We start from the raw sequence: 13,319 nt of genomic DNA on the forward strand, positions 1-13,319 counted from the left end.
CCCTTAGTTAAATTTCTAAATGAAGCACTGTTCTGAAACAAAACGTCTAAATGTTTAATTTTGAAATGATAGAAACAAAAAGTTGTAATGTTTTCACAAAAAATTGCCATTTTTTTGGCTGAAACTATTTGACAAATGTGACCTGAATTTATGAATAGTTTCAGTGGTCCCTCTGCCCCCAAAATGATTTTTTTTGTGAATGTACTATTTGCTGAAAAAAATCGCCAAGTTCTAATCCAAACACACAAACACAGGCCTAGTTTGCATTAGAAAAGTTTAACTGAATAGATTGCAATAAAATTGACCTAGTTAAACCAGTGCAACCCTTGGGATGCGACTCAAATACTTCTAGAATTTTCCATTTCAACAGTGACTTATTAAAAAGGTTGTAACAAGCAGATCCTAGATACTGAAATGCCTGTAAATAGAGATGGAAGGGAATCCTGAAATCTCAATTCTGCCACTTGACTTTTCATCCCAAGTCCCTGCCTGTCAAGATAATGCATTGCCAGGTGGCTCTATATGGAACAAAGTGAACATCTTGTAGCCTTTTAAGTTAGAAACATGCCATGTGTCTAATTCCTATGGATTTCCCAGGATGGGTCCTTGTATGGAAAGGTGGCAATCTGAAAATGAGTGGGCATCAACCATCTCACAGCATTTGTATTATATCCCCAGTTTTAACCAGCTCAGTACATTAATCAGTGTTGCATGATTATTTTATTTGACCACAGTTTTTCACATACAGTAGACAGCTGTATGTTTTACATTACTGATGCAGCACAATGTCCAAAACGTAGGGCTACTGTAAATTGATATAATTAACAATATGTAAAGCTGTATGTACATTTGTACTAAGTGACAAATAACCAAAAGGGCAGGTAGATTAATATTCACAAATTATTAAACGTTTCTCTGCACAGGATTTGTCATTCCACTTGCCACTTGAATGTATTTCTACACAGTCCTCTATTCCTTCAGAATTATTTGGTTCGTTTGATGCCCAGTTTGAGTATCCTAATGCTTCACCATTTAGATGCTTAAATGTGCCTTCTGTCTGTATGTCATTTATTCCAAGAAATGGCATTTTTTTATGCCTAGCTGCTATTTGTTGGATGGCGCTGTTCTCTGCAGAATTCCTTGGAGAAGCAAGCAGGCCACCAGCTTGGGAACATGCAGCTTTTGAAGTCTCAAAGTTGCCTTCGGAGCCCTCAGTTTTGAATATTTTTTCACCGACAGTCATGCCATTTGGGAAAAGCAGAACTAGGAAAACACATTAGCATAGTACATCCACGTTACTTTTATCATCCTATAATGGGGAAGCTGCTTCTGGGAGCCTACATAGGAAAAGATGGCTCTTTTGTGACTAACCCTAATGTCAGAACTCTGTGTAGAGATGCACAGCTATTTTTGATGATGTGTTCTGATGCCAGGGCAGCTGAGTTTTATTAGCTCCAAACCAGGAGCTTAAAAAGGGTTTATTCTTTTATTGAGAGCCCTAGATGCAGAGACTACAGGGCCCTGAGGGGAAAACGCTTGAAACAAACACACACAGGAGAAATCTTACAGTTGATGTATTATTGTTATTTAAGGACTGGATAGTGACTTTTGGCACAGCTCTGAAGGAGGGTGTGCATGTATGGTGAACTATCCAGGAACAGTTCTGAGATGCACTGGGGCTCAGTCACCCCTCCTCCCCCGTTTCCTCCTTATTATTGGGGTATAGTAATTTACTGCTTGGCTATACCACCAATAAATCACTATTCACGCTGCACGGGCGCAGTTAGTCTGGTCAGCAAGAAGGGTGGAATGGAGCCAAGGTTCTGTCCCTTTCCCTTCTCTCTCTTTGCCCACCTGCTCTAGAGGAGAAGTAAGCAGGTGAATGGCTTCCCTTGAGCAGGTGTATAGTGAGTTATAATCCTGCCCCAAATTAATAATAAAAGTGAACCTCAGAAATGGGATAAGTTTGGGGATTCTTCTTTTGTGTCCACACACTGTGTGAGGAGCAGGGTGGGGACATCACCTGCGTGCGCACACACACAGACAGCTAGATAACATGAGCAAACACTGCAGCAGTACTATTGTAAGCTGTAGTGTTTTTGGAATAGAAGTGTAGCACTTATTCATAAGGTTACACCCATCAAGAGGGGTAGGGCACAGGGAGAAGCCTGTGGCCATACTTTCAGCTCAGTTTGCATCAGTGCATGTCCTTATATATTATTAAGAGCCTGCTCCTGCTGAAGCCAATGGTAGTTTTGCCACTGACTTTGATGGGAGCAGAATCAGGCCCCATCTGCTGTAAAGATCACAGAACAATTATCTCCCACTCTTCTTTTTGTCCACACGACAGCTAAACTGACATATTGGACACAGCATGGATTCTATACAAATAACACTTTTGTAGTCTAAGAACCACCTTAGATTGGATCTTAGCACCTGATCCATTAGTTATCCCCCATGTACAGAAATTTAACAACAGGCTTGAAGGGATTAGATTTTTCTTGGTAAACGTCAATCAATGTGAATTTCACCATACAAACACAAGCTGACAAAAAATAATTCCTTAGACGATAATAGAAATGTATGGATAGTCAAAGTAAGAAAAATGCTGCTTGTGAACTTATTAGAGTTTGATTTAAGGATATTTACTTTGTATATTATGACGTGTGATGTTGATAGTTTGTGTTTTAATGCTTAAAATGCTTCACATTTTTGAATCTCAACATCTACTGCCATTAAATAATTATTGTCTGACCCCTATAATTTCCTACAACTGTGAAAATTTAAATAAATAAAAATAAAAATGCTTAAAAATAAACATTGATATCTGTCAAAATTATATTAAAAATGAATTCTGCCAAGCCTACTTAAGAATAATCTCATTGGTTAACCGCAATAGGACTCCACTTACGTTTAAGTACACATGTGGGACTGACTGTTTGCAGGAGTGGCCCCCTACTTCCCTATGCATCAGAATGGAATTCCTTTACAAAAGCATCAGACAATAGATGGAAGGTTCAAAGTATCAGTGACTAAAGACTGGCCTCAACTAGAACCCTTTTGAACTTCCAGGGAGTTCAGATCTGAAGCTGGATCTAAACATCACTTCTCTGGTTGCGCACATTTGTCAGTGATTGGAAAACATGCCACTTCACCCTGCTTACCTTTCTGGGCTTTGCTGACAGTAGCTTGCAAGGCCTTCAGTTGTACTTGCAACTCCCTCACTTGAATTTTAAGATGATTAAGTTCTGAGCGATAACATAATTGCATTACTCATACTGTCTCATTACAACAAGGAAAAGTTTTGAAAATTATGAACTTAAAAAAAGGCAAGATCTCAGTGAAACCATCTCTCAGACCTGTAATAAATCACTGGTAGAACATTACCAAGGCGTTGCTTTGTATTTCTGAGTTTCTTTACAAGAGCAGGTACTATGAAGCCACAGTTCTACTCTGAGTGAAAGGGAAACTACCCTCAAGTTGTAATTCTCAATAATACCCACAGCAACGCTGGCTTTTAACTTTTAATCATTAAAACTTACAATTAGAAATTTTTTGTCACTTTATCAGTTTTAATAATACATGAGTCTAGTGATGGGCGAACCTTCGAGCTCCACCTATCGATATTACTGTAGTGTCCATCCTGCCCCATAAGAGGCTTCCCTTGGAAGTTCAAGTTTATCAAACTCCATCCCCCAAGTGACCCTCCAAGGCCTAGCTCATTTCTAAGCCTTGCAAATCTTCTGGACTGCCCCATTCCCACACCTCTAAGTGCTTCTTTTCCTTTGGAAATTGACTGGAATAGCTATAGCAGAATAATTATTGTTGTCATGACACAAAATAATTATTCCACTTATAGCCGTGCTTCTCAATTTCATCATGTAGAGAAACCTCGAAGCATTTCTGCTTCTCCATACAGAAATGACAAAGCTCACCTAACGCAATTTGTAAAGTTTTTGCACAAACCAGTCATAATTCAAAAAAGGCCATAGTCTATTCTAGTTAGACCTTTTCTTCACGTATACTACCATTGTCTCAAAAGATTGGTCTGCTTACCTTGGCCTCCACTAAGGCCTGTTGGTCCTCTTTCACCTACTGAACCTTTCTCGCCTTTTGGCCCAGAGGGTCCAGCTTTTCCTGGGAGACCCTGTGTCCCTCTCAACCCTGTCAACCAAGGAGTTGAATGAAAAAGAAAGACCAAAATACAGCAAGTGAGTAATTTAATTTTTCAGCCTTGTCATAGTTTGCAATTGCTGCCATAGCTGCAGATGGGCACAAACTATAATACCCCAAAGTATACCCTATATTATAGGAAGTTCAGATCCTGATGATGATCCAAAGTTCATAACTTGATCCAGTTACCCTAATGGACTCAAAGTAGAAAGCCAGATCAGAACACCTGCAGATGGTTTAGAAGTTTGTATCTGGACTGAACATATTTCTTAATAAAAATATTAATACCTGTGTTTCACTAAAATTCCAGAAATGCTTCTAAGTGTGTCCAGATGTGGGCCAAATGTTCAGCAGGTGTAAAGCAGCACAGTTCTGCTGATTTTTGAATTTCTCAAGAAGATCATTGAGTTCAATGGCATTATCCTTATTTATACCAGCTGAGGATCTGACACAAAACATTTCTGTACAGTCTATTCATGTGCAACATATGCATGGACACATGATTAATCTGGCAAGCCTATACCCATGTACATTATTTTACTTGTGTAAGTATCCCATTGACTTCAGACTCCTCCCTTTTGACCTCAGTGGGATGATTTCCATGACAAAAGATCCCTCCCTTGTGTAAGTGTTTACAAGATCAGGCTTTGCATTTCTGGAGCCTGAAAATTCCACATGGCTGTTAGGAAAGAAGTACCTTATTGATAGGACTTTGGAGTTATTCAGTGGAATTCACCTCAGAGAGCAAATGGAATTATAAGGTTCTTATAACTTTCTATATGTGCAACACAGCAGTTGTGCTTGCATAGGTATATTGGAAACACAGGGAAAGGTTTATAGGGGAAAGTAACAATTGCTGACTGTGTGCTGAAAATCATGTAACCTTTGAACCCTATTGCTAAGGGTAGAAGAGATTGGTTTATGCACTAAATAATGTCCTCTTTAATGCTTAAAGCATCGCTATGTTTTACTGTGTGATCTCACAAATTTAACTATTTTACGGGATTTCAGTGTGACCTGAGTTTATTGAAAAAAAGTCTGCAATGGGGACAATCTGTTCATAGTAGTGACGATAAACGGGGTCATATGATTGTAACATGTTAGTTTAATGCTAGTTTCTTTAGTAAGAAGGAAACCTTTTGTCCCTAGGGCTTTCCTGGCTAAGCATAGCCCTGAGAAATTTTTATATTGTTATACCTAGCTCTCCCTTTTCTCCTTTTGGACCTTCCTTCCCATCTCTGCCTGGTAAACCATTGCTCCCAGGGATTCCACAGGGAATGAACGTGCACGTATTTGCTTTCTCTTCACATGTGCATTGACTGGAGCTGTATTCCCTTACCAATGACATTCCCAGGAGGAGGATGTGAAAAGCATGAAAATGCATAGCTCAAGGCCTTGACCTGGGAAGAATAATGGGAAAATTAAAAACAATGTGAAGAGCATGGCATATTTAACCCCTCCCTCCCCCTTCGCTGAGAACACAGAGTGAGTATGGAGCCCCCAGAGACCATAAGAATTAGGGACCTGGAGCTGTCCTCTGCTCCCGCCTCTCTTCGTGTAGCAAAGTACAGTAAATTGCGCAGCATCATAACACCACCTCAGTTCAGTGCTTCATTTCTGATGAAAACCTACTGTGTAAAATAATATTATGGGAGGCTAATGTCCCATATAATTTGAGGGCTGTTAACCAATGAGTCCATGAGGCCTGGACTAGGACACTAGGCGTGCTGTTTCAGAGGAGCAGGCATGCAAGGGAACAGGAACGACAAGGGGAGCCAGGCGGGCAGGGGCTGGCTGGTCAGAATTCACTTAGCAGCCGGTCTGTTGGACTAAAGGGGGAGCCTTTAGATAAGGCCCAGAAAAGCAGCTGCTCTCCCTGTACCCCGGTTTTTGCCCTTGTTTACAGTGCCCTGGCACTAGCCTTGATGATGAGGAGGAAGAGACGTAGTGCAGCTGAATACACAGTCCTGCAAGAGAGCAAGAAAAGGAGCATTGGCATTTTTCCATCATCCACTGTAGGCTGCCTCGAAAGCCAAATAACAGCCTGTTATATAGTTTATAGATGGGATGTTTATTGAGATGGGTAAAACCGGGAATGGGTTTTGATTTTGCCAACCCATTGGTTGAGATTTAGATTTGCAAAATAAAAACAAGGGTTGATTCAATTTGGGTTCCATTTTACTCATTTACCTACCTCATCGGGATAGGCATTAGGATTGATGTTAAGGCCTGAGTAAACCCTGCCCACTGAAAAACCAGCATGAGGCAGCTGATGGAGTGAGTCTCTCTCTCAGGTTCTCTATGGTGAGTTCGTCTCATATTGTTTTTTTGGGGGGAGGGGGCGGTGTAAACAGGCTCTGGATCCAGCCCCAAAGCCTGGTGGAAGCTTGGGAGTTGTGTAGGAAGCCAGAATCATTCATTGTAGTCCATAAATAGTTCCATAGTTTTGGCTCATATCTATATTTCATGTATATTGACACAACTGTAAAAGCAAGAAGTACCTCTACTGAAGATACCCCAGTTGTAAGAAGAGTATCAGGCCCTGTATTTCTATTTAGACATCTGGTGTAGGGGATAATTGTTTTACAATGGTGTGTCAAATTCACTGTAATAATAAGGGGAAAACACATAAGAAACGTCCAGAATTTTCCCACATGACACTTGAATTATTTTGTTATTTGATCTGCTGGTGAGCTGAAGGGGGAAAGGCCCCTCCAATGTACATTTTTGTGTTTCGTAAAGAAACAGATTCTACTTTCAAGCAATAGTGCCAAGGAGCTATCATAGAAAATATTTAAAGGATGATGGAAAACCTATGGGTATTTTAAACTTTTGCATATGTAAGCTTCACTTATGTTTTCTTTTAAGGGAGGGAACAATAGCATTTTGTGTTGAATGCACTGAAGTTAACTATTTCACCTTTCAGTACTGAAACCAAAAGCAGCACTAGAAGAATTATTGCTTAATGTTTGACTTGTTTTTCTATTAAACATTTTTTATCCCAGAGAAGTTGGCTAATCTTATTACTGACCAATCATGAAATGTTTCACAAGACTTTGCAAGCACCTTATATGCTCAGCAATGATGAAATGATATTATCAGCTTTCACAGAAGAACGTAGCACTGTAATCACAAAGGTCCCTAAAGCACTTTATAAAACCTACAGACTAGCTATACGACAACCATGTCACCCACCACCGAAACGAAAGCACCTGTGGGGTAACACTACACAACAGTTTACATAAGATACCACATTCTTCTTTTACTTGTGTTTGAACACAGACACACAGAAAATATGCTAAGCTTGTAGGAATCCACTTACCTTGCTAAATAAAAAATCCAACTGGTGTCTCAGGTTCCTTCCTACTTTAGCAGGCTACTCCCAGCACTTCCAGATGGAGCAACTCCCCTGATCTCAGGGTCTTCTGTACTTTTTTCACTCTCTGTACAGCTTCCTATGCATTCCCCTTACTTTGCAGCTTCTTGCTGCTGTTTCTACCCAGTTAGTTCTACTAATTAACACCAGGCTCCATCCCAAGTGTGGCAAGCAGGGCTAACTGCACAGGGGCTCCAGTTCTTCGGCCTTTAAAGGGGCAGGCCACCCTGTCACACTGATAATCTACCCTTCCCTTACAAAAATCTCAGGACATGATTCTCAGGCAGCTGGCACTCCTGACTACCATTGTGAAAGAAAGTTGCCAGTAATGGGCGTGTGGCTGTCTATTCCAATTGCAAAAGTTTCAACCTTGGAACAACTGAGTACTGTTTACTTTCTACAACCTTTTGAGCTTGGATTATGTTTTATGTACTGGGTAAAAATAAATCAAATAAAAAGTAAGGCTTGGCTAAGACTGTTCTAAGTTAGAAGGGAATGTGTCAATTTTGACTTGGGTAATGTATAGATCTGAATTTGATATGTACTGGTAGAAGCAGCTTGGGTAGGAAGAGTGTCCCAGGCGGGTTACAATTCAATGTGGCAGTCTCTAGTCATCTCTTCTTCCAAGAACCAATGCACCACCTGGCTCCAGCAGGAAATTAAATGCAAAATTTAATTTCCAGATACAAACAAATCCACCAATAAGAACTAGTGTTAATCGTCATTTATCAGTCAGATGAGACCAAAATGGGATAGTTTAAGATATGAGGTACTTTCAAGAAAACTTCTCTTTTAAATAAAGATTCTAGAAACAATACAAATATCCAGTGTGTGTGAAAATCCTCCTTATCCCATCAATATATCTAGGCTTCAATCAAAAACAGGAAAAGAAAAAAAGTGGGGAGAAGTGTGGGCGGGAGAGAAAACGCCTTAATAATATCATAAAATATAGTAAGGGAGGAAAAAAGCCTTGCTAAAAAAATCCTTACTGCAAATATCAAACAGGAATCACTGCTGATATTAATGCTGAAACAGATTTTATACATACACAACTGAAAAATTAAATATTAAAGACTATATTCTGACATCCTTACACTGAGTATTACGTTACTGTGCAAACAGCCCTGTTCTCTTCATTAGGCTACTTGTGGTGTAAGGTATCATCAGCCTGAAGAAGGGTTTCAGAAACTGGCCCTAATTTTCAAAGTACACTTTTTGCAGTATCCCTCTTTCTTCTCCTCCTCTTTCAATTCCCAACAACTAGTGTACTGTAAAAAGAATAGTAAAAATAAATCTTAAACCCATTAAAGTAGATGTGGATGGAAAATAGTTTTCATGCTCTGTGAGTATTTTCAAGATTTCAGCACTCATTCCCTTCTTGAAAGGGGACAAAAAAAATCAAAATATCTAAAATTTTCACAAACCAACAATCCAAAAAAATGTGCAGATCAGGTCAATTGAAATGTTTCATTTCGAGAATTTCAACTATTTTGTTTTGATTTAGATCTTTAAAAAATGTTTTAACTTTGTTGAGTATACATTTACTAAATTTTCAAAAAGAAAGTTGTTTCAAATTTTAAAAATGGTTCAAAAATGGGACATTTTGACATTTTCAAAACTTTTTTCCAATACATTTTTGAGTTGTGAGACCTGTCAAAACCAAACCTGTTTGGCAAACACAGGTTTGATTTTGACGAACTAACATTTTCTGATAAAAAAAGTATTTCATTGGAAAATTCCCAATCAGTTCTAATTAAAAGGGATTTGCTTGCCCATTTCAATTTGTGCAGCATTTCTCCACCAGCACCATCCGGGTGGGTGAAATAATTTCCTCCAATTAATTTTACATATATTCTGATGACTGATATGGAGATGGAAAATTCTTTGCCTAGCAGCTCAGAATAGAGTTTTTACTGTATGTAACAATTCATGTCTTTTAACTATAATTTTTTAAAAAAATGATTATTATTCCTTCTACTATAAGCATAATTATGATGGATGCAGCTTCATCTGTCAAGAATTTCTATTTTAAACAGAGAAGAGGGAACCAGTGGGAACATGGGCCCTATCTCTAAGTTGAGGACTTATGGAGATACTGACATCTGACTAATCACTTTAGCCAGGAAAGAAAATCAACCTTTAAGGTGTGGAAACTAGCTTGGGCTGAGACATTATAAGCTATTTACCTATTAATTGAGTCAGCTTCAGCAAAGGCATCACAGAATTCTAGGTGCACCTTTTTGCATTGCAGCATACATTTGTGAGACACACAGGACTATTCAAATATGCAAAACCGAAATCTCAGACAATGATGTACAGCTGGGTGTTGCAACAGCAAAAGGCAATCCAGTCTTTTTGCCTTGGAGAAAGGAGTACAGTCTGCTTCCAAAGGAGGTGCAACCATTATGGTTTTTATAAAATGCCACCTCTAAAGTCAAAATGATAATGCAGGTTAATGTCTTCATTTCACAGAAACTCAAGCAGATATTAGGGGGAGTATTTGAGGCAGGGGAAAGGTTATTGTAGCTCAGTTATTTCTGTGATGGGACCATTTAAGTAGAGCTGGGTGAAATTTTTTCGGTGAAGAGTAAAGTAGCTGAAGAATTAACTTTTTGGGGCACCAAGATTACTGGCAAATCCTGGTCAAATCTGGCAAATAGTTCCCCCCCAAATATCCCCCCCCCAAAAAAGTCAAAATGATTTGTTTCAAGAGTCTAAAAAAAAAATGTTTTGAGTAATCATTTCAAAACTAGGTTTTGCTTAGACACACACACACACACACACACACACACACACACACACACACACACACACACACATATATAAAACCTCAAATTAAGTAAAATGTATTCATTTAGTCTCAGGGGGTTTTCTTTTAACTGAAACAAAATGTTTTCGGTTCTGCATATTGGTGAGGAAAAAATGCAAAAAAAAACAAAAAAAAAATTTCAAACTAATTTCAGCCCCCAACCAAAAATCAATTATTTGCTCAGCTTTACATTTAAGCACCTCTTCTTTTCATACCGGTTATTTTGTTTTGTTAAGATTTTCTCTATTTCTAATAAAACTGATTTTATTGAAGATCCCTGGGGCCTGAGACTGTTTGGGAAAATTCATGCAGTTTGTCACGGAGGTACAGTGCATGCAATAATTCACTGGCAAAAAATGCAGGCAATGAACAGCAGTATAAAAATTCAGCATCTTATATTCCGACAGACCACTATGTAGTCCAACGAAGACGCGAAGCGAGTGAAGGACCTGCCGCCAAAGTGCCGCCGAAGACCCGGAGCGCTGCCAGGTGAGTCATCCCTGCCGGGGCCCCGTCGAAACTATTTGAATCGGGCCCCGCAATTAATAAAGCTGGCCCTGATGGAACGTCACAGGTGGTTTAAAATTGACACACATTTGTCTCAGACTGTCAAAAGTGCCATCACAGCCATTGGTCATGGATATGTTTTGACCAACAATTCTGCCGTTTGGGAACATTATAACTAGAAAATAAAGAGAACTCTTGCTAAGGATGGTTTTGTGAAGTCAACAGATTTATAGGGCCTGGTGGCAGAAATCAAAGAATCGTAAAAGTGTTGGACTGAAAGGGACCTCAATAGGTCATCTAGTCCAGTCCCCTGCATTCAAGGCAGGACTAAGTAATAACTAGATCATTTCTGACAGGTGTTTGTCTAGCTTGTTCTTAAAAACCTCCAATGCTGGAGATTCTACAACCTCCCCAGGCAATTTGTCCCAGTGCTTAATTACCCTGACAGTTGGAAGTTTTTCCTAATGTCCAATCCAAACCTACATTGCTGCAATTTAAGCCCATTGATTCATGTCCTATCCTCATAGGTTAATGAGAATAATTTTTCACCCTCCTCCTTGTAAGTACATTTTATGTACTTGAAAACTGTTATGTCCCTCCTTAGTCTTCTCGTCTCCAGACTAAACAAACCCAAGTTTTTCTATATTCCCTCATAGGTCATGTTTTCTAGACCTTTAACCATTTTTGTTGCTCTCCCTTAGATTCCCTCCAATCTCTCCACATCTTTTCTGAAATGTGGAGCCCAGAACTGGACACAATATTCCAGCTGAGTCTTTATCAGTGCAGAGTAGGGCAGAAGAATTACTTTTCATGTCTTGCTTACAACGGTCCTGATAATACATCCCAGAATGACTTTCGCTTTTTTTGCAATGGTGTTACACTGTTGATTCATATTTAGTTTGCAGTCCACTATAACCCCCAGATCCCTTTTTGCAGTACTCTTTTCTAGGCAGACATTTCCCATTGTCTATATATGCAATTGATTGTTCCTTCTTAAGTGGAGTAATTTGCACTTGTCCTTATTGAATTTCATTCTATTTACTTCAGAGGTTCCAGATCATTTTGAATTTTAATCCTATCCTCCAAAGCACTTGCAACCCCTTCCAGCGTGGTATCGTCCACAAATTTTATAAGTGTACACTCTATGCCATTATCTAAATCATTTATGAAGCTATTGAACAGAACCAGACCCAGGACCGATCCCTGTGGAATCCCACTCGATATGTCCTTCCAACTTCAGTTTAACTTATCGGTTAACTTGTTAGTAAATTGTATAGTCAAGTGCTTGACCACACTTTGGTTCATTATGAAATGTATTAAAGAGACCAAATAACCAGTTTCAGTCAGGTTTATTCCTAAAAGCCAATAATAATATAGTACAGAAAAAAGGTTCAATATGACACCAGTCTCTGGGAAGCTGTCTCGTGCAGCATTGTTACATTCACCTTACACAGAACGTGTGCTCCCAAAGTTACACTCCTAAAGCTATCCTTTTTATACCCATCCCGTTTACAAATAAAAAGGTACTGTGTGCATCATCTGAAACTAGATTTAAGCCATCAGCTTAGGACCCCAGAATAGCTAGGGACGGCCCTGTTCCTCCTTTCATATCATTCATTTTGTTTTGAGAAGATTTTCTTCATTTCTAATGAAACTAATTTTACTGAAGATCTTTGTGATCTGAGACTATTTCGGGAAATTAATGCAGTCTGTCATCTAATTCCATGTAAACCTTTCATATCTGAAAGTATAGTACATACAACAATTCACTGCCAAAAATTCAAGCAACGAACAACAGTATAAAAATGCGGTAGCTTATATTTTTCTAGGTCACTAGACATTTCAACAAATGGATCCAAGTTTTAACACAAATATATGTCCTGAAATAATTCCAAGTAGAGAAGCATAGAATACTTCTTAAAGTCAAATATAAGCTCTTTGGGGCTAGGTCTTCCTAGTGTTTGTACAGATCCTTGCACAATTGAACTCTGACCTAGAATGGGGTGTCTCTGGAGTACAACCATAGAAAAATAAATAATAAATGTTAGCCAAGCAAGAGAATGCAATGCCAAGCATGTTTGTTAGGCATACGGGTGACCTCTTGTGGCCAATCAGAACAATGTCAAGTCTGTCTTGTATTTCCTAGGAGACTAATCCATCAATGTATCCTTCTGCATGGGGTTGCATCTACTTATTTGGATTTTATCAGACTCCGTACATGAAGGAAAACTGCTTTCTATTTGAACTATCATTGTTTAGCACAAAAAGCAGAATCTGATGATTTTGTTTTAAACTTTGATATCCTATATACCTGCAAAGCCCCTTTAAAAATGACAGATATTTGATTCTAACACACTACAGCATATATCACTTCCATCAAGTGAAGCAAAGGCAATATGACAGGTGATTTAAAATTCACACACAATTAGCCGTTTTTCTCCACAGGATTTGTCA

At 38.9% G+C, this 13,319-nt stretch overlaps 1 protein-coding gene across 3 annotated transcripts; it reads right to left on the bottom strand.

Annotated features, from left to right (window-relative positions):
* Positions 1 to 701: 701 nt before the first annotated feature.
* LOC113406917 (pulmonary surfactant-associated protein D-like) lies at positions 702 to 7,862 on the bottom strand. Of its 3 annotated transcripts, none has more exons than XM_026653792.1 (5): positions 7,496 to 7,862; positions 5,371 to 5,573; positions 4,057 to 4,164; positions 3,165 to 3,248; positions 702 to 1,263 (listed from the first exon to the last, which is right to left on the bottom strand). In XM_026653792.1, the coding sequence occupies exons 2-5, from the start codon at positions 5,555 to 5,557 to the stop codon at positions 887 to 889; spliced, it is 756 nt and encodes a 251-aa protein (XP_026509577.1). In that variant the 5' UTR covers positions 5,558 to 5,573; positions 7,496 to 7,862; the 3' UTR covers positions 702 to 886. The 3 variants fall into 3 exon arrangements, with proteins under 3 accessions (XP_026509577.1, XP_026509578.1, XP_026509579.1); XM_026653793.1 differs by lacking the exon at positions 7,496 to 7,862 and adding an exon at positions 6,095 to 6,953; XM_026653794.1 differs by lacking the exon at positions 3,165 to 3,248.
* Positions 7,863 to 13,319: the final 5,457 nt, after the last annotated feature.

Source organism: Terrapene carolina, unplaced genomic scaffold (genome assembly GCF_002925995.2).
Source record: "Terrapene carolina triunguis isolate 2854851 unplaced genomic scaffold, T_m_triunguis-2.0 Scaffold149, whole genome shotgun sequence".
NCBI classification, from domain to species: Eukaryota; Metazoa; Chordata; order Testudines; family Emydidae; genus Terrapene; species Terrapene triunguis.